We start from the raw sequence: 25,256 nt of genomic DNA, 5'->3' as shown, positions 1-25,256 counted from the left end.
TTTCCAGCTCTTTGTTCTGCCGATCACATCGGCAGGAGCCCTGCGCTCCCCCCCCCTCACCCCTCTTTTACGCAGTCAGGCCCATCATCAGCTCCTCACTGGAAATAGATCAGAGAGCAGGTGAGTCACAACTGTGAGGGAGGGAGGGAGAGAGCTGCGCTTCCCACGTCAGCAAGGTCGATGGAGAGGTTCTCCGTTCAACGAGACAGTGCGGTGAGTGAAGAGATGCCTCGTGTTGTTAACAGGCTGAGGAACATTACAGCAGTATGATTAGTATGTGAGGACACACTTTGGGTTTCTGTTGTCGTGCTATTGATTGTGCTGTTTTGACAGTTTCACACAGTACACCCGCTGACTTCAATTGCATCATAAAGAAAACATGGATGGCAGGCACTCATTTGGTACCTTCTTTTTTTATTATTCTGAAAAACCTTTAAATCCAGATTGAGAGTTTTGCTGCAGTTGGTCCCACAAGGTCTAGCCTCTGCCAAGGCTGCAAGATGTTAGAATTTTCAGCACAACTCATTTCACAATAAAGCAGATGGTTCACGGTGAACAAGGACAAAGACATGAATGTCAGATTGCAGCTAAAACAGAAGTCAATGTTCAAAAAGCGGGGACTCGCTGTACCTAAGCATCAGTTTCCCAGGTGACAATCTTCATCACACGTAACATGCAGCGATGCTCTCATGTAAAAATGCAATTTCACATAATTGCAGGATAAATAACACTTGGAAAGAGAGGGGGAAGCTGTTCAATGAGATGAGACCTCTTGACACCGGAAACCTGACATTATCTCCAGATTAAAGCTCCAAAGATTAGCTATTTATTATCAATCAAAACAAACAGCTTGTCTGATATGAAGATTTGATGCCTCTCTTCTTCTACTGGGTGTTACCATAGTTGATTGGCAACACAGGGATGAGCGGTGAATCTTGTTTGAGTCAATGATGCATCATCAGCTAAAGAAAGTCTTTGTGCATTGATAGTTATTATTTTCTGTAAACTATGAGACTCAGCAGTAGGAACAGCATTTTAAAGATTAATAGGTAAATGAAATTTAAATAATGGTCACATTGTGTGTTTTCAGGGGAGTATTTTAAGTTGCAGATGTCCTCACATCTGGCAGCAGGAACAACAGGAAATAGTTCTTTTTGGGACTCACTGTACTCACTGTATGTTTGAGTCTTTTCAGGAGATTTCTTAACAATAAGAAAATATAAATCATTTTATCATACTTTTATGTAGCAATCAGCGTAATCGGTTTTCTTTTGGGGGATTTTGGAAATAGACACTGTTCAGTTTTAACCTCTGTGTTCTGAGAGCCTCCTGTGTCAGTCACTCTAAGCATCATCAGTCTTCATTCGACTAACCTGAATCCCTGGAAGCTCCTGGATACAACCTCCTTAATTATGAACAGGGACTGATGACTAACACAAATATAAACAAGGTGAAATGTGAGCATAGAAATGTTGATAATATCGTCTGGATATCCCATCTGTTTTTAATTTATGGAGATATGGTGTTTATGAGAAAGAGGCTTCCAGACACTGACTTATTGTAATATTATTTTCTTAAACAGTGCTGTTCTTTCCATCAGCACACACAAACACAGCAGCTCTCACACAGACACTTGCCCTCATGGTGACTTGAGACGAGAAGGACACTTGAGGATATGGTTTTAAAATGAGATAAATGGCTGACAAACACCATCATTATCTTTCTTCCCATCAAAGTGCTCTTTGTTTTAGTTAAGTTAAACTGTACAGTATTCACAAACACGTTGTTTGGAACCTACGGTAGCATGCTAAAAATTCACAGTTAAGTCTGAAAATATGTATGTTTTCTCATGGTGGGGTCTACACTTTCAAAGCTAATGGTTGTAGGAATGGTTACCAATAGAAAGGGAGATCACATGTCACATGGCATCACAGTGGCAGTTAAAGTCAGAATGGAAATGCATCAGGAGGGTCCTTAGAAGACACAGAATGTTTGAAATGCTCCAGAGCTTTGTGTCCAGATGTGTTGTCTATAGACTATGGATCTGAAATAAAGGATTATGAGGATTATGTGGGACTGAATCCAGGTGAGGCTGTGTGAGACACAGTGAGCACTCGCTCTGTTCCTCCCTGGCCAAGCTTCTCTGTGCTCCGCAAGCCGCTGTACAACCTCTCTTCTACTGACATGACCAGCTTGTCTGTCAGGCTGCTCTCTGCCTGCAGGGAAACCTCTGAGAGGATAGCTTGACTACTGTTGTTGTTCCTGTTGTCGATTCGTGGATCCATGAGTGAAGTCACAGTGCTCGCAGACTGGCTGGTTGTGCTTTCTGTGTTTGTAGAGGCTTGGCAGCTTTTAGTATCACCAGTCGAATTTGCACAACTAGAGCTGCATTTTGTTGTGTCGAGTTCTTCTGATGTTTTGTCAGCTGCAATTTCTGCGGCTTCTCCTGCAGCTGCTTCACTTGATGGATCTGTGATCTCTGCTCTCTCCTTGGCTGCTTCTTCAGAAGCTGCAACCTCACTGGCCTCTTCATCAGCAGCACTCGCTATGCGTGAGAGGGTGCTGTGATACCTGGTGTCCAGAGGGTAACCTGCACTGTCACCCCTTCTCAGTGGAGTGAACCTCTGCCTTTCTAAAGATGGGGAATACCTTCCCCCAGAGCTTGACCCTGGGTCACTGTATTGCTTATGTCTTTGCCACTGTTTCCGGAGGTGAACTCTGGATCGGTGCCTGGAGCGTAACGGGGAGTCCTGCTGGTCAAACCGTGGGTCGTGGCGAAGAAACTCATTAAAAAGGGCGTCTGTCTTCTCATCGATGCTGTAGTCTCGGCGGCGGAGGCGAGGCCGGTGAGGACTGGGGGGCTGTGTGATCGGTTTCATCAGTGGAGACATCAGCTGTGACTGAGCTTCTGGGGGTTTCTGAGGATGAAGTGATTTCAGAAGTTGATAAGGTTCTTGAAGGGTGAGAGGCTGGCTGCCGGTCTGAGATTTCTCCTTTAGTTTCCCATCAGTCACTGTGCTGTCAGCCATCTCGTCCTCCAGCTCCTCCTGAAACAGCCTGGCCTCGATGCTCTCGCACACAGAACCTTTTCTACCAGAGCTGGTGAAAAATAACCTCCTCTCTGATGCCGACTTCCCTCGAGGAACTCCAGGAGTCCCAAACAGCCTCATCTCTTCCGGTGCCCTGGATGGTGCTTCAATAGAGGCGTAACCACTGTCCATTTGAAGGAGCTTCCTGTTTCCCCCCTCACTCTCGCCTCCAGCTCCACCTCCAGTCTCACTGTCTAAACCTGATGCCCCTCTGGTTCCTCCCTCCAGCGCTTCTCCCTCCCCTTCTCCCTCAGGCTCATCATCCAGGTCTTGGGACAAGCAGCTGTCCAGACCAGAACGAGCTCCTGCACCACCAAGGGAGGAGACACTGTCTGCATCACTGCGGATGGACTCCCGATCAGTGCTGCTCTGGTCTGACGAGGCATATTGCTCCAGTGAGGCTCGCAGGCTCCAGATGTCTCTATACAAGGAAGGAGGCGCCTCTGAGCTCTCCTGGCGGATCATGAAGGAAAGTGAAGAGCCTGAATCAGTCCTTCGTCTGGCCTCTGCTCCCAACACCACCTCATCTCCATCATCTACCTCTGCCTCACTCTTGCTCCTCACATCTGCTGTTCCACTGTCTGTTTTAGTGTCTTTAGTTTTATTTGATGTATCTCTGTATCCTTCCTGGATGACAGCTTCTTTTTGTGCTTCAAATAAGTCGTCATCATCTGCTGATTCTTGCCCATCTCCTGCTGTGTCTGTTCTTCCAAACGCTGTCTCTTTTTCTTCTCCCGTTCCATTGACTGTGGCATCGTCTCGCCTCTGGTCATGGCAGCCATCTGATGGCAAGCCGAGCTCCTCTCTCCTGGTGCTGCCACCACCTACCTCCACCATGGCATCCAGTTTTAGCCTGCACAGATAGAGGACAGACAGTTAATTAGTAATTCTGGAAATCACATGGTGTAAGTCATGGTGTTCTGGGCAGGAATGTAACCTGCTGAGGAAGACTGAGGATGAAGGATGAGACAAAGTCTCTGCAGAGAGGGACTGGAGGCCGCAGGTCTGGATGGGAGTGTGTGTGAAAGATTCGATGACCTCATCTCGGAGAGGAGAAGAATCATCTTCGGTGTAATCGGTGGTTTCACTTGCAGCTCTCTGTCTCTGAAAGGGCCTTCTTTTGGGGGATCCTGGTAAAAGCATCACCATATAGGGGTTTTTCTCATTCTCATTCTCATTAGGTTTTTGCTTTGCACATTTTACCAATGCATCAAATCTTACTTCTCCATTTCTGACATGTACAAACCTTTGGCATCCAGACTGGCAGCCCTGTGACTGGTGTCAAACTTCCACCTCTTAAAATAAGGCCCGGCCCCCTCCAGACTGGCGTGGCGGCGCAGTTTAGACAAGAAATGTAGAACTGAAGTCTGGCCCAGAGCTTGAGCGGACTCTCCTCTCAGCCCACTTTCACTCTCAGCCTCTCCTCTGTCCCCGATAGCTTCCATCTGACAGAAGAGATGAAGGGAGAGGAGGATGGAGGGAGGTGATGACACATTGCGGAGGGACAGACACACTGAGATGAATCGTGACGGGCAGAGGCAAAGCCCGGAGGGGACAGCAGTGTGTCATTTTGTCACTCAGCTGCTGTGATGGCTGATGTCACAGTGCATCAGTGGGTATGAGCCTGTGGCAGCTGCTTTTCACAGCTCTCTCTGCGTGTGATACAACTCTATCTATGTGAGTGTGTTTCTGTCTAAGTGGTGTAAACGGAGGATTTCAGGTTTTACATTAAAGAAGAGCTATTTTTGGTTCAAGACAATGTGCTAATTTCAGCAAAAGAACAAAGATTGATAAAAGTATCCTCACTGGGCTACTTAAAAAAAATAATTTGGTCATAGTGTTTCAAATTGTCAGGGTAGATGACAGTAATGTTCACCCACTATCCTCAAACTTAGCCAGTCATCTTACACAAATATTATTGACACGCAAAGTGGCAAAACTCACGGTCTGTGAGCGTGTGTGCTGTGGTTTAACAACAGATGAGGAGCGTCTGGGACCCTGGTCCAGGATGATGGAGTGGTGTGGATCTCCTGGCAGACCCCCACTGAGACTCTGTCCCATCCAATCAGGGACCCTCCTCTCTGTGGGCTGGACAGAGGAATGAATGCAGGTTAGTCTGCTGCAGTGACAGCTGATCTCTGCTGTGATTTCAGGATTTCATACCTGGTAGATGGTGAGGGGCAGTTTGGGGGCTGCAGTCTCACTGATGTTGATGGTGCTGCTCTCTGTGGAGTCGCACTCCATGATGGTGAGGATCTTCAGGTCACAGGGGGCTGGAGGCAGGTGGAGGTGGGTCAGCCGGGCCTTTTTCAGGTGGTGGAAGTCTCCTTCTGTCAGAGTGTACCTGAGGATGAGAATGAGTCCGCTCAGATCTTAGTTCCGAACTGTGAGGTTGTCAGTTCGATCCCCAGTCCTGGCTGCATGCTGTCATGTCCTCGGCCAAGAGACATGAGAGAGTTTCTCCCAGTGATTGCAGCACTGGTGTGTGTCCTTTTTTATGTGCAAAAGGGCAAATGCAAAGTAGTGTAAAGCACTTTGAGTAGGCAGGAAAGCACTATAGGAATGCAGGCCATTTACCATTCCATTCAGGGGCTTATTGTACCAGTAGCATTCAGTTCAGTGAAGCGTACCTTCGTCCTTTGTCCTGAGTCGTTTTTTCCTGTTCGTAAAGTGCAGATTCATTGAAGGAGACTCTGCGGCCGGTGGACCCGGTGGAGACAAATCTCTCCGACTCTCCATCATGACAGCTGGAGGCTGAGAGAGCATCTGATTCATCTAGACGAATGGTGATTTCTGAGTGACAAAAACCACAAGGACGCACACAAGGGAGCGAGATAATGGAATTAGAGGAGGCAACAGACCAAAACACATGTATATAAGGACTTAATAAAATCCTCAGCCCTGACCTTGTGTGGGCTGAGAATCCTCAGCATAAGTGGTGTTTGTCTTTTCAGGGTCATCACTCGCTCTGAAAGAAGAAAATGAGTTTTACACTTTGTGCACCTACACAGAGGCAAAACTGCCTCATCACACTGCAGCTCAGATTCAGTGCAGCTTTTAATGCAGATCTGTCCAAATCTGAGCAGCCTCTGTAATCCCTGTATGTTTCCCACACAGTCTGTCACTCTGCAGGTGTAGTGCCTACCTGGAGTAGCGGCGCCCACCCATGCAGCAGCGGTGGCAGAAGAGGAGCAGCAGGGAGAGCAGGACCAGCGTCCCCCCGGCAAAAATGCTCAGCAACACCAGCAGCAGCACATAGTTCTCCACCTGGCCAGCCGAGATGGGCACGTCCTGATGGAGCACAACCATGGAACATGGACTCATGTGAGTACGTTTATTAAAATCGGATATTAGCACCACACTCCTCAATAGATCATAAAACATACATTATAATGTGATGACTTAAAGGACCATTCTTCATAAAGCATCTTTAACCTTTGAAACTCATGAGTGATTACTGATAATTGACTTTTATACTCTACGTTAACTTAAAGCTGCTCTAAAAGACTTTCTGACAACAAGGGGGTAGTGTTGTCATCTCGAAACATTATCCTTACAAATTAAATGTGTTAGTACATTATCACAAATCTTCAGACTCCAAACTGTAATTTGGATTTGTCTGCTTTTATTATAAGTACTTTCTCTAAATATATGTAGATTACATTTTATTAGAAAACCACATCATGAATACATCATATAATCATATATTTTACGAGATGTTAGAGGTGTGAGATGAGCTGATGTTTTAATCTAACAGTCACATTTAAATATTTTTAGTATATTTTTAGTAATATATTTTAGTTTGGAGTGTGCAGAAAGTTTAAAAAATGAACTTATGTAGAGTTATTCTAAAGCATCAGCCGCTTCCTCAGGATGAAGAGGTCAGTGGTTGCCCTTTAGACAGATGACATGATCTTGTAACTGGTGCTGTGAACCTTTTTTTTGGATGTCAAAGATGCCAACTTCTACACAGAACGCGTCCATATGCTCCTCAATCTTTGGACTGAGGATGTAAATGTAGAGGAGTGTTCTAGATTTTCTAATTCTGAACGATTCTATCATAAACCACAAACTTATCAAACCCATCCATGTGTGGAAACCAAACATCAATATGTTCCTCTTCAGAAACTGTGCTAATAATCTCTTGTAAGTCTCTTTATTTACAATGATCTCATTTGTCTCATTTACCAGCCTTAAATCACTTTAAATTAATATAATTCAAGCCTGGGTCAGTTTTCTGCAGGGCTCCCAGTCCTTCTACACAGCGTGTGAGTTTAATTTGTTTCCATCAGGGTTGATGTTTCACCAAATTACAGATTGTAATCCTGTTACCAGCTGTGAGTGGGGCATAGCTGGCTCCTGGTTTTCCCTGCTTCCTTTTTCTCTACGCATTAATTCACCAAATACCAAACCAAAGGTGCTCTGTTGACCTCTCTCCACCTCAGCAAGCCACGACATCTGCGCTCAGACACTGATTGAACACCGTTTTTCCTTTCTCTAGCCTTTTATCATTTAGGTTGCACAACATCAATTTAATTTCCATTGCATAGCTGGAGCTCATAACTCATTCCTTTAATAGCACAGTAAGGTGGAAGCTCCTGTATCTGTGTTGTCATGTGTTGCTGCTGCAGTGGCTCTTCATCCTGCTGGGACAGTAATTGATTCTTCTCCCTTGTCTTTGTAGCATTACACTGTCAGCTAAGTGCCGTAATATTTAATGAGTGGTATTAACACTGAAATACTCTCTTACGTTCTTGCCTCCACACACAAACACACACTCCTATACATTCTGCCTGACACTCTTACATAGACAACACAAACTGCTCTCCTCTGATTAATACTCTCAGTCTTGGCTGAGTGAGCCTGGGGATGCTAATCGAAACGTCAGCAAGACCCTTAATTCAATTTCCCAGCTCTTCTCAATGAGGGGGAAATGAGGCCTCCACAGGCTAAAAATGGAATCTGAGGAGGAGGAGGAGGAGGAAGAAGAGGAGGAGGATGCCGACACACATGAGCAATCCCCACACAAGACTTTTCTGGCTTTTCTTCTTTTGATGTCGGTTTCAAGAAAAAGTGAAGATAATTAGGCTCCATTTGCCACCACAGATTTATCTATTGCAACATGTAATGTTATGTAATATATAAAAATGTGAAAAGGTGGCGACAGCGTGGAGAAGCTCCTCTCAGAGCACAGTCTGACTTTTAGATGAAGATGACCTTATTAGAGGCAGCAGTGAGGTTTTTACAAAAAAACCCCACATTATCTATTTAAGTAAAGCAACAACCAGAGAATAGAAAAGCTGCACATAGAGGTGTATTATAAAACAGCCAAACGTGCAGATTTTATGGTGACTCTGCTTTTCTTGTAATTCTGACATACAAGCATCAATCAGTCTGTGTCAGCTTCAATGATAGGCTCAATCGAACAGCAGCGAGTTTGTACATAGACGAGAATGCCACCAAGACACTGTCATTCTCTGCTGATGATGAAAAAAGCTGATGATTATGTGCCATGAAACACACTTTTAGTCATGTTCAAACCTGCTTCAGGCAACAATGTGTTAGAGCTGAACACGGAATTTCATTTTATGTTCATTAGACGCCGCTGCAGCCCATATCCAGCTGAAACACATAACAGTACATCCATCACACCATAATAGCTACACCTTGATACACCCACTGTGTTACGTGTGTGCGGCACACAGACTTTGTCAAGGCATCTGTACCTTAATGAAATCTGCTGTTTTTACAAGCTCAGCTGAACGGGAAGAACAACACAATCAATCAGCCGGCGCCCCTCGCCACTCTTCAGGCCACGTTTCTAACACACTCTGTGGAGTCAATTCTCCCTCTGCGCAGACACCTTTAACTGTCCGATAACTGACACCAGCTCAAATACCCTCATCATCCGGAGGCTACATGGCACACAAAGCCAGCAGCACACACACACACACAATCCTGTTTTTGAGTTAAATCCTCTTTGGTTTCAGATCATGCTGTCCTGCACTGCTCCACCTGGGAGGTGATATCTGTTACAGGAACACGGTTTGGATGTAAAGTAATTGTGAAAAACTCTGAAATCATCATGTTTCTGTGAAGGTGTGGACAGTGTGTGTTGATGGTGTTGATGCAGCAGTGTATACTCACAGTGGAGTTCTCAGTCAGACTTGTCAGAACAGGCAGATCATTGCTCATGGTCCAGGTCAGTGTGAGCGAACCCTGCAGAGGATGAAGAAAGATAAAATGCATGGGAAATGTCAAAGGGATCTGCTGCTTCTCTGCACACAATAACATGATTATTCTTGACAGAGAGTTCAGAACAAAAGATTTGATCAATAGGATTATTTTCACAAAGCCCAAAAACAGAGTTGAATTGATCTCTGTAATTAGGCAGTAAGGCCTGATTTCTCACTTCACTGCAGTGGGTGACATTTATTACAACTGCTTTGCAACCCAGCAGTTTATTACAACACTTGTGCCATAAACACTCATGCATTATTAACAACTTTAAGTGCTCAAGTGACCAGTCACAGAAAGGTGTGGGTGCATCTTTGTGTAGCAGGGTAATAACTGTATCGATTTACACCCAGGTGAGAATAGTCCTGTGGTAGTTGTTTAGGATGTTAATCTCAGATACACCCACAGCAGAGAGCTGACCGACATCAAAGAGTTTGCAGGGATGAAGACTAACTGTTTCATTATTATACAACATTATTACACACTGCTGTCCCACAGTGTTTTGGTGTGATGTTGCTCTGAGACAGCAAGGCAGTACATGCAGGAAAGGGTGCATTCAAGCCCCCTTTTCACCAGTAAACCTGGACTTTATGTCCTGTTCTAAGCTGAAAGTCAGTGTTGTAGACCTAGCTCATTGATTTAACCCCTTTAAACAGGTTAGAAGCTTAGTGTAAGTAGTAATTACCAAAGTTTTTCACTGTGTGACCCTCTACCTTACAAAGCAAGTGAAGAGAATGAATTTTTCACTGCGGTAGCGGGACCTTACCAGCTTTATGTCACTCATGAACATTAACCTTGAGTCCAGTGTGACATCCAAAATCCACATCTTTTTTTACAGTTTTTAAGCCAAAAATATCACAAATGATTTCATATGCATGGGTTAAGCTCTCCTCAGAAACAAGACAACATCTATCAGCTGATTATCTTGAATAAAACGGTTGTAATGTCCCTTTAACACACCAAAAATGTAAACCTAACTGTGTTCTGGATTGACTGCTGTGCATTAACTCTCCCCGTGTCCAGAGTTTTAGTACAGAAAGCACAGTAACCTTTCCTGTCACCTCCCACCTCCATCTCTTTCTCCTCTCGTAGAATGAGTGTTTGTGCAGCAACGTGTAAGAGACGGCAGCGAGAAGCCAGAAGAGCTGATGGCACGTAAGTATTTACACAGAGTGCAGCTTGTATAACATCAGCCCATGATTGCATTCCTCACACATGCTGGTAACACTGCACCACACATTCCCTCACCATGTGAGAGTCATATTTTATGTAATGTCTCATACATACCAGCAGCTCAAGGTAACAATGAACAGAGCTGAGAATAGCAAGTAGAAAACACACACACACACACACACACACACACACACACACACACACTAACTGTGTACTGTTTGTATCTGTATGTGTGTTTTTGTGTTTATGTTTATTGATTGAAAAAAAAAACTCAAATGTCACATAAATTTCTGCTTGCCTGATTTTCTTTTTTGTTTATCCCCCTGGGACAGATGTGGTGAAAACATCTGTCTTCTCTTTACTGCCTGGATGACAAACAGTTGGTTTAAATCTAAAGAACAATTAAACACTGCACTGGTACAGACTGGAAACAAAGAGCCATTTTAAACTAATTTCACACATTTAATTAGCCAATCAATAATCATGTTGATGGGGAAACTCCTCTTACTAAAGGACAGGCAGTGAAGCTCCATGCCGTCAGTCAAACCTGTATGAATGTAAATTAATATGATAAATAATCCAAATTAAAAACTAGGTGATTTGCATGATTCACATATACTGTGAACTATTTGGACTGTAATTATAAAAATCCTATATTATTCATTTATTTTATTTGAATATAATTTTTGATAATATATAGCTGTCTATTTTAGTTACTTTACCTATTTACTTCATCATTCATATTATGTTTTTTTATGTTCAATTTTAACTTTATTTCGATTTTTTACCAAATGTAGAAAAAAATAAGCATAATGATATTAAATGATTGTTATATAATGGCGGCGGTAGTTTTATATCAGGCAGCGATTAGCCTCAAGCATGAATTCATTTGGTAAGTAATTGCAGTGAGTGGATTTCCGACAATATATATAATCCACAGTGTGCGTGCGTGCGCACGCGTGAGTTTATGGTCTAATGACATGTTCCGTCCTCACATCATCTTTCGCTGTGACTAGAGGCAGACAGACAGATGGACGACACATCAACACACTCATGCCGCTAACTGTAATGATGCTGATGATGCTTAAATACCGTCAGCGCCGTGTGGAGGCAGGATTACTGCGTAACAGTGTGACACAATGCTGATGTGCTCCAGATGTGCTGTGTCTTACGGTCTGTACAGGCGTGTGTTGAAGGAGCGTCCCCCCCGCTCTGACTGACTACAGCGATGCGCCGCAGCCGGAGGCGCTCAGCAGCAGCGGCAGCAGCAGCCTCAGCATCAGCAGCGGCAGCATCTTCTCCTCTCCTCCAAAAACCCGCGGATCAGGGCTGTCCCATATGTCTGCGTTGTCCGCGCTCCTGCGGGGAATAAATCACGATCAGTCATGTTGGACACAGGAGCCTGGACACGGGGGCTCCGCAGAGGTCCCTGTGCGCCTCCCAAATAAATCAGATGCTGCGATAATCTGAGGACTCGGCTGTGTCACCCAGCTATCCCACGTCTTACATAATGAAATAGTACCACATCATACTGTGAGCCGCAAGCCTGCTCAGGTAAACTGTGAGAGGGACAAAAATCGGACTCACCCGGCTGTAGAGTCCGTTTGAAGCGGTCCAAAGGCAGCCTGCCCGGTCTGCATACTTTAATTTGAGCTTCAAATAAAGACTGTAGTTATGAATGAAACCACACGCGATTAGACACACCCACCGCCCGCTTCCAACGCACCACGTGACCAGCTCTGATGATGATGAGGGTGGTGATGTGAGATGGAGGAAAAAACTCGGCTCCATTCACAGGAGTCGATCATGAATGGCAGCAGCACACATGGAGATTGATTGATTGATTATTGGTGTTATCGACACTGACGTTCTAATTTGAATATATGCTGAATGAAGCGTCTGTGCTGTGATGATAAGACGCACGGAGACACACTGGTGCTGTTTTTTTTGTTTGTATTCTTATTTTTTGCCACTAGGTGGCAGTATTGCACCGTTATAACTCACCGTTATAACTTATAAATCAAAATAATAGACACACTGTGTAAATTTGATCACTCTAGTTTAATTAAGTTTTCTATGACATTTAGGAACATTTCTCAGAACTCTACCATCAGTGCTTCGAGCAACTATGATACTAGAGCAGCATGTTGATATAATCATTTCTCTGCACCTTTACTGCTCCATAGTTAAAATTTCAGGCCCAACACAATCCTCATTTCCCCTGTTCTAACTTTGTACTTCCCATGCAGCCACACTCACGTTTGCAGCCTCTGCAGTTTGTTGATATTCCTGTGTGAAGTGGTGAACAAACAGAAAATCCTATGCATGAATAAATAACTTTTTTTCACTGTTTGCTGAAAAACTGGTTCAAAGCTGGAACAGACCTACAGACCTACATGTGTAAAATAAAGATGAATGCAGAAGAGAAGCTGTTGATTCAGGACTTTGAAAGTGTCCTGGTTGCCTCCTCTGTGGAAACTTTTCTTCTCTTGTACCTTAAACTTTTAGACACTGTCTGGTTTTCATGTCTCCTTTCATCTTTCTGTTTACTTTAGAGAGTCGACTTTACTCAAAAGGGCAGTGTGACCATCTGAAAATATAAAAAAATGTTTTCAATGGACTTCACTTTTAGTTTACACTTAAAGTAAACTAAATGCCACTGGGTTTATAATAAATGGATGTTTATTATAGATGTGATAAGGAAACAAATCAACACAGCTATTGTTTTATTTAGTAAAATGTGCGTAAAATTTGCTGATATTGTATTAAAACAAATAATTACCTGAATATAGTTTATAGAAAATACTAAGTGAACAGAATGTGAGCCTTTTGTTTTATCAGCCCCTGTGCTGATACTTATTCTGCTCTTAGGAGTCGGGTTCTCCTCATCACTGTTGCTAAGTGCTTGTTGATTGAGGCTGTCTTTATCATTATTGATGCTTCAAATAAAGCTGAGCTGAATAAATAATGAATAGTTCTGCACATGTACATATTATAATAATAAACACTCTCAGTGATGTAAACAAAGCCCACTTACATATATCTGATGTATGTTTATGAGGAACAAACAAGATAGTTTCCTTATATTGCATCATTGTCTAACTATGCTGGGCTCTTTGTGTACACTGTTGAATATTGTGTAGGCCATTTGTGGCCCAACCTGAGATGTGATCTAACCCGTAGATGTTATCTAAAGAAGACAATTATACTAAATATCTAGTACATCTGTGCTGAACTAAAGACTATCAGAGATTTATTCTCTTTCACTCATGAAGCTATTACTGGTATAAAATGGTGCTACTACTATTAGTAAGGAGCCATATATGGCATTTTATCTGCTATCAGTGTATCCTTGAGACTCAAATTCCTCACATACTGTTGTTTTTTTTCAGACATTCCAGGAGCTCCAAGGTGTAACATTCCAGAAGAATGAAACATCTGGGAAATGATGGCAGGAGAGGCCATGCAGGGGTGGGAAGAATGTGAAGGAGAGTTTAAAGGCTTAGGGTGTGTGTGTGTTGCTGATGGGTGGTTGACGTCAGAGCTGCGTCTGTGCATGCTCTGAAGAGCAGGACATCCTTTGGAATTATTCTCAGCAAAGCCTGAAGACTGTAGAGCAGCAGCCTCTCCCATCTCTGTCATCTGGGAGCAGAGGAGGGACATCGAGTTCAATAAGTCACTAAAAGCAGAAAACACCAAAGAGAGGTCCAGATGGGATTCTTTTGGAATTCCGGTGCATACGGTGCATACTGTAAATGTGACTCTCTCACACAGATCTGACGCAGTTTTGTTTGCAGCAAGTAAATATTTGAAATCACAGACACACACTGCAGTGGAAGGCTGTTTTCAGACAGGGTGAGGGTGTGACTTGAGAAGGAATGGGTCATATAGGCGCAGAGTGACGCAGGCTGAAAAAGCTGAAGAGGGGGCTGTTGGGTGGTTGTGTGTGTGCAGCTATTTTTATACGCCATGAGGAGACACACATATTAGCCTCCCTCCACCCCAAGCCCACCCTGCCTTCTCTTACGTCACTTTACTCCAAGCGGGTCTTCTCTGCCGTGCATCATGTGACAGGTGCAGCCTGCTGCGTGGACCAGAGGTGGGATGTGAATGCTGAAGAGGAGAGGATGTGAGGGGCTGCAGAAGAAGAGCAACGGTGCTTTCTGTGAGCCTCGCCTCACCTCACAGGAGCTGAGCTGTGAAACTATGACAGATGCATGTAAGTGTCCATAGGGTGTTTCCTTTCCATCAGCACGAAGCACGCTGAGACAGACCCCTATGTGACCTTGAGGAGGGGAAAATAGACTGAAAATAAAATGTGCCATAGCTCACCAGCCAAACACCAGCCAAGCTGCATCTTTAAATGTTTTTAATGTTTTTTTAAAGCATCGTTCTGTTTCTTATCGATTACTGATATAAAATGTGTTTTCTTGGACTTTCATTAAATTAAACAATAATACTATGTATTATAATTTAAGAATTTAGACAGTTAGATCTTGACTGGATCAATATAAATGTGGTTTATCTCTGGAAGACTTTGAGTAGTGTAAATAATACAGACTGTACTGTAATATGAGACTTTCTGACATGATGACATTTTGTACTAAATGTTATGTGTGTGGTTACGTCACTTCTATGAATGGTGTTTTAGACACACAGGGTGGGGCCATGTGTGGACAGACGTGCCTCCTGATTGGGCAGCAGAGGCAGACTGGTCTTGTGTCTCCCCCTGATTGGCTGTGTGGCAGTATATGGGCGTGGCTTGTTGTGACAGAGTCGGGGTGTTTTACACTCGTGAGTAGAGCTGCGCCTGTCACGGCCACAAAGAGGACCTGCTGTGTTTGGAACATTTAAATCTACAGATGGAATGAAGATTCAGACTAAAGTCCGTCAAACACTGCAGCGTCCCGCCTCACAGTCTGATTTAAGCCGGACATTTCTCAGTCATTCTCAATGGAGCCGCAGCAGCAGCCGGGTGTGTGCAGCTTCTCCCACTCCGCAGCCTGCGGGGCTGGGCTCTCCACCGGTCAGTCCTCCATGCGTTTGTCCATCACCTCTACAACCGGCAGCCCGGTGGAGCTCACCGTCCCCGGGGGAGAGACTGTGGAGGGCCTGAGGACGCGCGTCTCCCAGAAACTCAGACTACAATCACACAGAATCTCACTGCTGCACAAAAACAGGTGGGTACTGTGTTACACTGCACCCCAGGATAAACCCGTGTGTGTGTGTTATTGACATTTCCATATTGATTATAAAATATTGATTATAAATCAGGCACCTGACTGCAGGGAAACTGCTGGAGCTGGGTGTGACAGATGGCAGCAAGCTGACCCTGGTCCCAGTCATTGAGGCTGGTTTAGTTGTAAGTAATAGTCATCATACATTTGCCAACATATACACAAGTAAAGTACAGTGTGTGATCAGAACTGTACTGACTGTTTTACCACCACAGTGTTCCACTGCCAGAGCAGAGAGGCCTGTGATGGATGTGTTGGAAAGTTTAACAGAGGTCCAGGTAAGAAATTAATGTTTTTGTTTTAAAGAAACCTGCCAAGTGTATGAATAAGGGAAAAATAACCTACTTGAAGAGTTCAATATAAAATTTTGTGTGTAGTATTTACACATATTTTGATGAATGACAACATACTACTTGCAATGTTTCTTGCGTATCAACCTCTTAAAAACACTGGATTCAAACTTTATTTAAAGTGTGATGCAGTGCTTTGGCCAAAGGATGTTCTTACTGAACTAGCCTGAAACCAGCCTCCTCTCCTTTCATTTTTCCTCCTCTGCAGTCAGTTCCAAAGACTGAAAATCTGATGGCTTGTACGAACAAGCTCTCATGTGCTTTTTCCCTGTTTCCCCCTGCAGATCAATGACTTCCTGTCTGGACGATCGCCTCTGACCATTAATCTCGGAATTGGTGCCAACATGATGTATGTACAGCTCCAGCTGTCTGCACAAGATGTGAAGAAGCTACAGCAGGACAGAGATTTAAGAACACCAGAGCTTCAGTCTGGCTTGCCCACATCAGGCATTTCGAGCCCCCCTGACTTTACCTCGGCACATTTCTCCACCAACACTACTCGATCCACTACCTCGCCTTCTTGTCCAATGTCCTCTGCAGCCCTAGACTCTCCTCAGTCTACACTTTCCACCCAGCTAAGCCCTCAGACACCCAGGGCTTCACACACCTCCCATCCAGCCACCTCATCTCTCTTTCAGTCCCACTCTGCACACACACCTCTCTGTGCTTCTTCACCTCCCTCTTTGCTCTCTGCTTGTCCACAACCCATCTCTCCAAAACAAGCAACCACACCAGTCTTTTCATCTGGTCCCACTGGTTCCATGGCGGGACCTCCAAGCCCAGCCCCCGCCTCCACCTTCACAGAGGTCAGTCATCATGCAGTTTCACAATATGCACCAATAGCAGAACTTTCAGTTTTGCTTTGTGTTATCTAGCTGTCAAACATATTTCTTATTGTGTGTTTTTCTTACAGAGTTGTGTTAATGGATCATCAGCTGCAGGCCTGTCGAAGCAGCCAGGAGCGGTTATAGAAAGTTTAGTGAATCATTCTCCAGGCATCATCTCTGGGACCTTTTCAGGTGAGTCAGTGAAAACAATTTAAACAGAGTCTCATTTAGTCTCACTATCTGTAAAAGAGTAACACTTTGATAGTACAAAATCAAATGAATCAGTGGGAATCTGACCAGAGGTCTTCTGCCACACCCACAAGCCTACAGACAAAAATACCCAATGTTATCCCCCTCTCTTCATGGAGAAAAACAGAGCTCAGTTATACCTATTTAATTGTCATCTTGCTTTCCTCTCATCCCATCAGGGACACTGGCCCCATGCAGTCAGAGCAGCTTTAGTCACCCACGACGTGGCATTGCCATCATTCTCCACATCCTGAACGACCTCCTCAGAGCTGCCAGCCACCACCAGGGGGCTCCTCCTGCTTCAGAGCTGCTCACAGCAGAGGGAAGCAGACCAACACTGACACAGAAGACAGAGCGCCTCAGTGAAGCTCCAGGTCAGGTTAACTGACACTAATATAACCTGTGATATACTTTAAGTTCACATTTGGTGCAGAATACTGGGACAAAGAGACACAAAGTCAGGAAGTGTGTGAAAAAAATTACTTTATAGCCTAAATGCTACCTGTTCAGGTTCTTTCTTCCACAAAAGTTTACCCAAAATATAAATGTAGTATTTCACACAACACAAACACTTAATCTAACAGATTATTTCACTTCTCTCTTTTAGATAATGACACTCTGCAGCCACTGCACTCATCAACAGAGGAAAATCAAATGCTGCACTGCAAGCTTGAGCACCTCCAGCTACTGATGCATCAGAGACGTCTTCAGAGGCGAACGCGCCGGATTTCACACCTCTCACGAGCCTCTCATCCATACCAGCATTGTCACCATCATCCCTAATCTTCTGCATTGGGAGAAGAACTACTCACTGTGATAGAAACCACAGCTGACCTCCGCCCTCCTGCTCACATAAAAGAGGGGCACGCTTTGTTAGTAGTTTTACACTTTTGGCATTTCAGGAAAATTCAAGTATAAGCTAAAAAAAATATATTCCTGTAGCTGTCTGACTATGATATGTAACCTGAGTCTGCCCCTCAGTGACTCTTCTTGTTGCAGTATGTAGCAAAAAGCTCTTATGTATGTTTTCATGTTGTCGAACTCTTTCTGTATGCATTCCATTGCCTTAACTGTACATGTCTTGAATGTAAACAGTGCTGTTTCTGAGTATGCACCTCTAAAATGTTTTTCTTATGCAATATTGTAAAATGTAAACACAAGGAGAGAAAAAATATGGAAAGAATAAAAGAAGAAAGTGGAATATATGTAAGGATGTGAATTATTTTATGGGATGGATACTCTGCAGATCAGACACAGCACTCGCTGCAGTTAACATACACTGCAAAGCTGCAAACACAACAACTCATGTAATGCCAAAGTTGGTAAAAAAGGTAAACAACAAACACAGGCATGTGTATGGGTTTTAGTGCAGCAAATCCTTCCTCAGAACCATGGGGCTCTTTGTAGGTACCACCAAAAGCCCACCGGATGTCAGCAGAAGTCCATGTGTGAGGATTCTGGTTTTACTGGTTTAACAATGAAACAGTTCAGAAAACAGAAACTTCATAAATTCAAACCTTTTGCTAGTCATCCTTGTATTACGATGTAAATGTTCTGTTTTAAAATGAACTATCCAGTATGCAGCCATTGTCCAGTACAGATAGATAGAGGGCCTTCCTGTGTGGTAGGCCTATCACCACAACCATCAGCCACAGCTTCTTACCCATAATAAAGGTTGAATGGTTTTGAAAGCACTGGAGAAATTTAAATAAAGGGGGGAAGGGGTCGTAAGCTGTTGTCCCGTAGTCTGGTCCGGTGAACTCACTATAGGGGGAGGAGGAGGAGGGAGCTATGAGGGTGTCAGAAGAGAAGGGAGAGGTGTGGAGGGGGCAGTTAAAATAGGTGTAAAACCTGTTGAAATAGCTGTTAAACTCATCAGCTCTCTCCTCATTAGCATCAGTCTGTCTGCCTCTTCCCCACATCCTGTGATCTCCTTTATTCCAGACCACACCTCCCTCGTGGTTTGCTGGAGTTTGGCTTCCAGGTTAGGTTTAGGGCTCCAGACCTGAAGGTTCTCTTCTTCTTGTTCAGCAGAGGAGAATTTGATGTAGTCTGTGATGCAGTGCGTCATACTATTGATGTCCTCCCTGTGAGGCTGGCAGAGTGCATTCAGTCTGTGCACTCAAAGCAGTCCTGCAGGGCCTCCTTCTTGTGGACCCAGGCTGCCACCAGACCAGAGGTGCATACTTTAGGTTGTGATCTGACCTGCTGAGAGGGGGGAGGGCAGGGGCACTGTATGTGTCATGTGCATTAGCATACAGTAATTCCAGAGTTTATTGTCCCGAGTGGAGCAGGCTACATATTGAGTGAAATCAATCAGTGTTCCTACCAAGAAGGCCTTTCACTGCTTCACCACAAAACCCCAAACTATACAACATCAAATCAAATATTTAAAAAATGGAAAAAAAAATCAGAGAACATAAGGAGGCAAAGAAAATAGAACAAAAGGAAAGAAAGACAGAAAAGAACAAAGAAGAAGAGAACCAGAGGACAAAGAGAACAGATGAGAGGGGAAAAATCAGACCAGAATACATGAAAATTGCAGAAAAGGTGTAGAATTATGAAAGGTGTAGAGTTATTTGTCCTGTTTAATTATTTTGATTGCCGTTGCTAGGCAATCAAACTATTGTTCTTCACCTTCTTTCTTCTTTTTTATTCTTCTGTATGTTTTTTGGCGCAGCGTATTTTCAGCCATTCAACTATCAAAATGTTCATCTCACAAAGGACATTCCGTGTCAACTTCATTTCTTTTCAAAAGATTATCATTTTTCAAATATTAAGCAATTTCAGTGTCATTTTTAACATGGGAGTCTATGAGAGAGCCCTTCAATGAGGGTCATCTGCCAAATGTATCTCCTCCAACAAATGTCAAGCTACAGACTCCATTTTAGTCTTAAAACGCTCATTAGATGCTGCTCTATCAAACTTGTATTCAGAATTTTCTAATTCTGAATCATTTCAAAGCAATGCTTCAGCTGCAGCAATCAAACTTGCATTTTCTTCAGGAAATGCCCTTTTCTAGTTTTAATGTTGATATGCACTGCTTTGTGACCTTAAGATAAGAACATTTGAAGGGCAAAGTTACTTTAACTTTTTGCTTCATTATTATTTTGAAGCAGTTTGTGCATTGTGCATCTGTTATCAATACATATTTCAAACATGTCTGGTTTGTGCTTACTTACCAGCTTAACCTTTTAGTATGAAGTAGTTAACTTGACTGATGATTTGTCGGTATCATTTTAGAACAATGTGGCGATTTAGAGTCAAAAACATGTAAGTGCAATTGTCATCAATTAATCGTCAAATTAATCGTTATCGACTAGATGCCACAATTAATCATGATACATTTTTGTGCCAATATCGTCCAACCCTACAACAGTGGCAAGAAAAAACTCCCTTTTAACAGAAAGAAACCTTGAGCAGGACCGGGCTCATAAGGAAGAACCTTCCTAGTAATAGCCGGCCTGGTAGAGGAGGTGAAGAGGAGAGGTTAAAAAGAGAGAGCGAGAGGAAACATTCAGCAAACATTACGCATTACAGGACAAACATGACAGGTTATAGTGACAGCAAGATAACAACTAGACTTTGTCCACCTGCACAGATGCATGTGTAGTACCTCCTAAAATTCATCTAGGCTATACAACACATATTAAGATAAATCAGATTAATGCTAGAGTTCAGCCAACCTGATTGATGGAGGGTAAAATGATACGTATTCTTATGGTATCGCACATCATAACTTAAACACATTGTGGGAGTCAAATTAAAAAGTGTGATCTTACAATCAGACCAGATCTTTTTCACTAGATATGTGTGCAAATATGATGTGTAGCCAACTGTGTTTTAATGTGTTACACTTTCAGACCACACAATTGATTGTTTTTTCACTTTTAACTGAGAAGCAGTTAAAAAAATAAAATAAAATTACAGTTTTAGTCAAAATTGATAAAATATTTGTGTTATTTATTCAGTTTTGGCATAACTTTGATGCAGGTCGTTCTGTTCTTTCAGTGGAAGGCCTATATCCACGTTGATTGATACACCATCCCCGACAGTAGGTGGCGGTGTGGACGTGCTTAACGCGCCAAACCAAGAACTAAGAAGAAGCAGAAGAAGACGTGAGGGCGCAGCGCAGTGAAAAGCGAAGCGCTCTCTTCCTCCTCCTCATTCGACCAGCAGCTCCGCACATCAGGCATCTCGCTTCAGCCAGACAAAGGTAACTATATTTCTTCACCACGTGCTTCCTATAAACTAGATACGTACACATCTTTGGATACATAGCGTGTTTAGTCAGTGTCCACTTTTTTAAAATGATTTTATCAATTATGTGTTATACGTAGGATCTCTATTTCAATTTTACTGCAAAATAAAACATGAGCCAGAGCTAGATCAGCTTTTGTTTCTAATAGTGTGTGTGTGAAACCGAGTTTTAAGTGATTATTGGTCGTTATTTCGGCAGTTTAGTTGAGCATTATGTAACCCTGATGTAGCCGCATCTCAAGCTAATTGCTATGTCGAAAGAAACGTTGAGGAGCAGGAGCTCGCTGCTACAAAATGGCGCTGAAAGAAAAAAAGCTAGCAACCTAATCCGCTAACCTAAAGGCACCACGTTTATGGGCCTGAGGCCTAGCTTTTTTCAGGGCCGTTATTGTCTGTAACCGGTAGTTTTAAAACCATTTTAAAACTACAATCACATTTAGTATTTTGTTAAGAACGGATAGGATGTTTTTATACCGATGCGTAGGTATTATTGACCATTTTGTGCGTCTGATCCAGTGACCTACTTTTCGCACTGCGTAAGCGCCCGGTGCTTGTGTATTTATTTTGCTCAAAGAAGTCTGTGTTTAGTTTTATTTACACGTTGAGTGACTTCAGTGGCTCCGATGTTTGTTTTCAGGATAAAATTAAGATGTCGGACGAGGGTAAATTGTTCATCGGAGGTCTGAGCTACGAGACCAACGAGGATTCTCTGGCTGCGGCCTTTAGCAAATATGGAACCATCGAAAAAGGTGAATTTTACAAGCTTTTTTTGTTGCACTCACTTTTTAAAAATCATTTAAAGTCATTTCAAAACCCCGTTTCGGTTACAAATATTTGATTATATTGTTTTTCCGTGTGTTAGTGGATGTGATCAGAGACAAAGAGACGGGCAGGTCTCGCGGTTTCGGCTTCGTGAAGTACGACAACGCAGAAGACGCAAAAGATGCTTTGGACGCCATGAACGGCAAGGTACGAAAACAATCATTTACCACTATTTTCTCAATAGTTCAATTTAGCTATTTTAACTAAATTTTGTCTAGATTTATCATTCTGTGTCTATACCATTGGAACACTATTGGCTGGCTTCTTGAATGCTTATTTGCTTGCGTTTTTGTTGCAGACTCTTGATGGCAGGGCTATTCGAGTGGATGAAGCAGGAAAGGGAGGACGTGCCAAAGGAGGGTTTGGCTCAGCTCCACGCGGCAGATTCAGCGGGGGACGCGGACGAGGCGGACGTGGTAGTTACTCCCGAGGTCACTGTGGAAACAGGAGTGCTCCCGCTCCACATGTTTTTTTTCTCCGTTAACTATCTTTTCCCCTTTTTAAAGGTGGTGGATACAATGGAGACCGGGGGTATGGAGACAGGAATTACGGTGACAGAAGCTTTGGTGGTGGAGACAGGAGCTTCGGTGGTGGTGGATACAGGAGTGGCGGAGGATATTCCTCAGGTGGCTACAGAGAAAACAGGTAAGAACTCCATCAAGAGATGTAAAAATCTTGTGGTGTACTTTGTTTGCAATAAGTTGGAAAATAAATCTTGATGTTCTGACACCAGGGGCCAGGGTGGATATGGTGACCGTTCTGGATCTTACCGTGATGGATATGACAGCTATGGTAAGCATGAATGATATGCATTTGCTCTGTGTGTAGGCTTATGTTGGGGCTGTTCAAAATCTGCTGACAAAAATAACATTTAGACACTGATCATAGAACTAAACGACCATAATGATACATTTTTATAGCGACATTGTTCTGGTTAATATTAAATTATTACCTTATGATAGTACTATAATTTCTATACACCTCATTAAAATAGTTGTCATCAAACTTTACATTTAAGTCTTCTACACAGCCCCAACATATGAACAGACCTGTCCACGTATGCCCCTGAGTCCAAGTTGACGCATCTTTTATACGGTTGCCAGATTTCGCTAGCACAAGCCCCATTCTGATAAGAGGCTGGCAAAAAATGTGAAACACTTTAGCAAATGCGGAATTTCCTATTCTAATATTGCTGAGGGAGCCCCTTACTGGAAAACAGAGGGAGGGTTTTTTGTTTTATTTTTTTAGACTGTTTGGTGGGTTGAAGGGGATGTTGTGAAACTCTAGTGTTGGAACTTGCAGTGTCTTTACCTCTGTGCCCACTTCTTATCCTCAGCTACACACGAGTAAACATCTCCCTGATTCAAGATCATCACTTGGCTGGCTGTTTTTCAAAGATGCACTCCTCAAGAAAAATGTCCACTTGTTATTGCTGACCTTAGTTTTGTAGTTCTGTTGTAGTAGTTCAGCGTCTTTAAAAATGTAGCCATGAGTTTTGGTCATTACTTAACAAACCATGTTACAAATTGGTTGAATCTTGGCTTGCTTGATTTGGCATCTTAATTCCTCGAAAAGTTCGTTTGACTGTAATTAGTACTGTGAAGTCCCAATTTGGGGACCAAACAATGGCTCTCCACCTGGATTTTCGTTGAACAGCCACTACTATTGAGTAGACCTTTTTTGTCCAGCGGGTTAAAGTGTTTCCTGATTTTTGTTTAGTTTTTCTTTTTATATACCTGATGGGGCTAGTTTGTGTTTTGTAATTTCCCCTCAGTCTTTGACTGACCTACCTCCTGCCAGATTTAAATGGAGTGAGGAAAGAGATCCATTTGCTCTTAAACAGACATTTTTGGGGGGATTTTATGCTAAATTCCTTATTACTATTAAACAAACTTAGTTTAGCTGAGGCTCCTGTGTGTTCAATTTCCCAAAAGAGTGAATTCCTTTCAGACTGGTGAACTACACATCCGAAGTGGCCGGCTGTTCATGAAGTTGCAAATAGCAGCATGCTACAGTCTGTCCAAGGTATCCTCTGTCCTCTGCTCAACATCTGCATTTTAAATGTGCTGTAAAATGGACTAATCTTGTTTGAAGTGATCGAAAATGTAACTTCGTTCCCCCAAAGTAATATCTCAAACGGGAACGGTTTTGTACTTTATGTTCTTTGTATGATCAACATTTTTTTTCTTTGTCAGTTTGGCTTCATGGAGCCTATTAAACAGACTGTGGAAAATAACCTTGATTCCTTTGCCTTTTAAAACAATCGTATGGGGGAGTTTAGCTAAAAGCTGTAGGCTCAGATATTAACATAGTGCTGCGTGAGAGCTAGGCTCACCTGCTCAAAGCTCTGCAACTACGCATGGATGACTCAGGACGGCAACTATAAATTGGCAAAATAAATTCTCATTTAAATAAAATAAGCTGTAACTTGATGAAGTCCACGTTATTTGGCAGAACTATCTGTTGGGACCTAGTAAATTATTGAATCAACCAAACCATATTTTACCCAGTGAATCCTGTACCTGTTTCAAACCATCCATTACTCTAATGTTTAACAACTTCATGGTCTATTGAACTCAAACTTCTAGTGAGGTTTGAATGAGCCCCAATATTGGCCCATGGAAATGCTGGGAATACATCAGTGGTGTCTGGTCATGTTAATGTTTCATTACGTTCAAGAGGTCAGCTACTTCAAAAACCTACAAGTCCTTGGAGAGTGAAGTGTTGCGCCTACCAACAAGTGCTCATCAGAGATGAAAGCTGCTCTCTTGCCTAGGTCATATGTGGAGAAAGTAGGCCAATGCACGTGAGGTAAAAATCTCCTTTTGCTTTGCTCACATCCTTCAAACTCAGTTCTCATTGTTTCCATGAATACCTTGAAGTTAGTCGCTGTGTTTAGTCCTGTGCTTCAGATGTTGCCTACAAACATGCCATGGCCTCTTCCCCGATTCTGATTCTTGTAGTCCAATCAGGGAAAAAAAAATCTGAAGCTCTTCTGGATTGTATTGCTCC

General features: G+C 43.0%; 3 protein-coding genes across 5 annotated transcripts; 2 read left to right on the top strand and 1 right to left on the bottom strand.

The window, feature by feature from the left end:
• Nucleotides 1–1,076: 1,076 nt before the first annotated feature.
• cbarpa (CACN subunit beta associated regulatory protein a) lies at nt 1,077–11,701 on the bottom strand. The gene is made up of 10 exons (XM_028427957.1): nt 11,592–11,701; nt 9,237–9,308; nt 6,235–6,380; nt 5,996–6,057; nt 5,720–5,882; nt 5,253–5,433; nt 5,034–5,177; nt 4,336–4,534; nt 4,027–4,219; nt 1,077–3,942 (listed from the first exon to the last, which is right to left on the bottom strand). The coding sequence occupies exons 2-10, from the start codon at nt 9,282–9,284 to the stop codon at nt 2,067–2,069; spliced, it is 3,012 nt and encodes a 1,003-aa protein (XP_028283758.1). The 5' UTR covers nt 9,285–9,308; nt 11,592–11,701; the 3' UTR covers nt 1,077–2,066.
• Nucleotides 11,702–15,319: 3,618 nt separating this feature from the next.
• Nucleotides 15,320–18,287, top strand: LOC114449904 (midnolin-like). The gene is made up of 7 exons (XM_028427770.1): nt 15,320–15,679; nt 15,774–15,861; nt 15,952–16,014; nt 16,371–16,892; nt 17,000–17,105; nt 17,342–17,536; nt 17,770–18,287. Exons 1-7 carry the CDS (start codon nt 15,453–15,455, stop codon nt 17,943–17,945), a joined length of 1,377 nt encoding a protein of 458 aa, XP_028283571.1. The 5' UTR covers nt 15,320–15,452; the 3' UTR covers nt 17,946–18,287.
• A 2,964-nt stretch (nt 18,288–21,251) lies between these two features.
• On the top strand, nt 21,252–24,480 carry cirbpa (cold inducible RNA binding protein a). 3 transcript variants are annotated; one of them, XM_028426996.1, is made up of 7 exons: nt 21,252–21,378; nt 22,060–22,171; nt 22,285–22,391; nt 22,543–22,660; nt 22,751–22,889; nt 22,978–23,036; nt 23,581–24,480. In XM_028426996.1, exons 2-7 carry the CDS (start codon nt 22,072–22,074, stop codon nt 23,592–23,594), a joined length of 537 nt encoding a protein of 178 aa, XP_028282797.1. In that variant the 5' UTR covers nt 21,252–21,378; nt 22,060–22,071; the 3' UTR covers nt 23,595–24,480. The 3 variants fall into 3 exon arrangements, with proteins under 3 accessions (XP_028282797.1, XP_028282795.1, XP_028282794.1); XM_028426994.1 differs by having other exon boundaries at nt 22,543–22,675; nt 24,195–24,480; XM_028426993.1 differs by having other exon boundaries at nt 22,543–22,675.
• Nucleotides 24,481–25,256: the final 776 nt, after the last annotated feature.

This window comes from Parambassis ranga, chromosome 17, assembly GCF_900634625.1.
Source record: "Parambassis ranga chromosome 17, fParRan2.1, whole genome shotgun sequence".
Lineage (NCBI taxonomy): Eukaryota > Metazoa > Chordata > Actinopteri > Ambassidae > Parambassis > Parambassis ranga.
The sequence above is the reverse complement of the archived record's forward strand: the minus strand, read 5'-3'. Positions and strand labels throughout refer to the sequence as shown.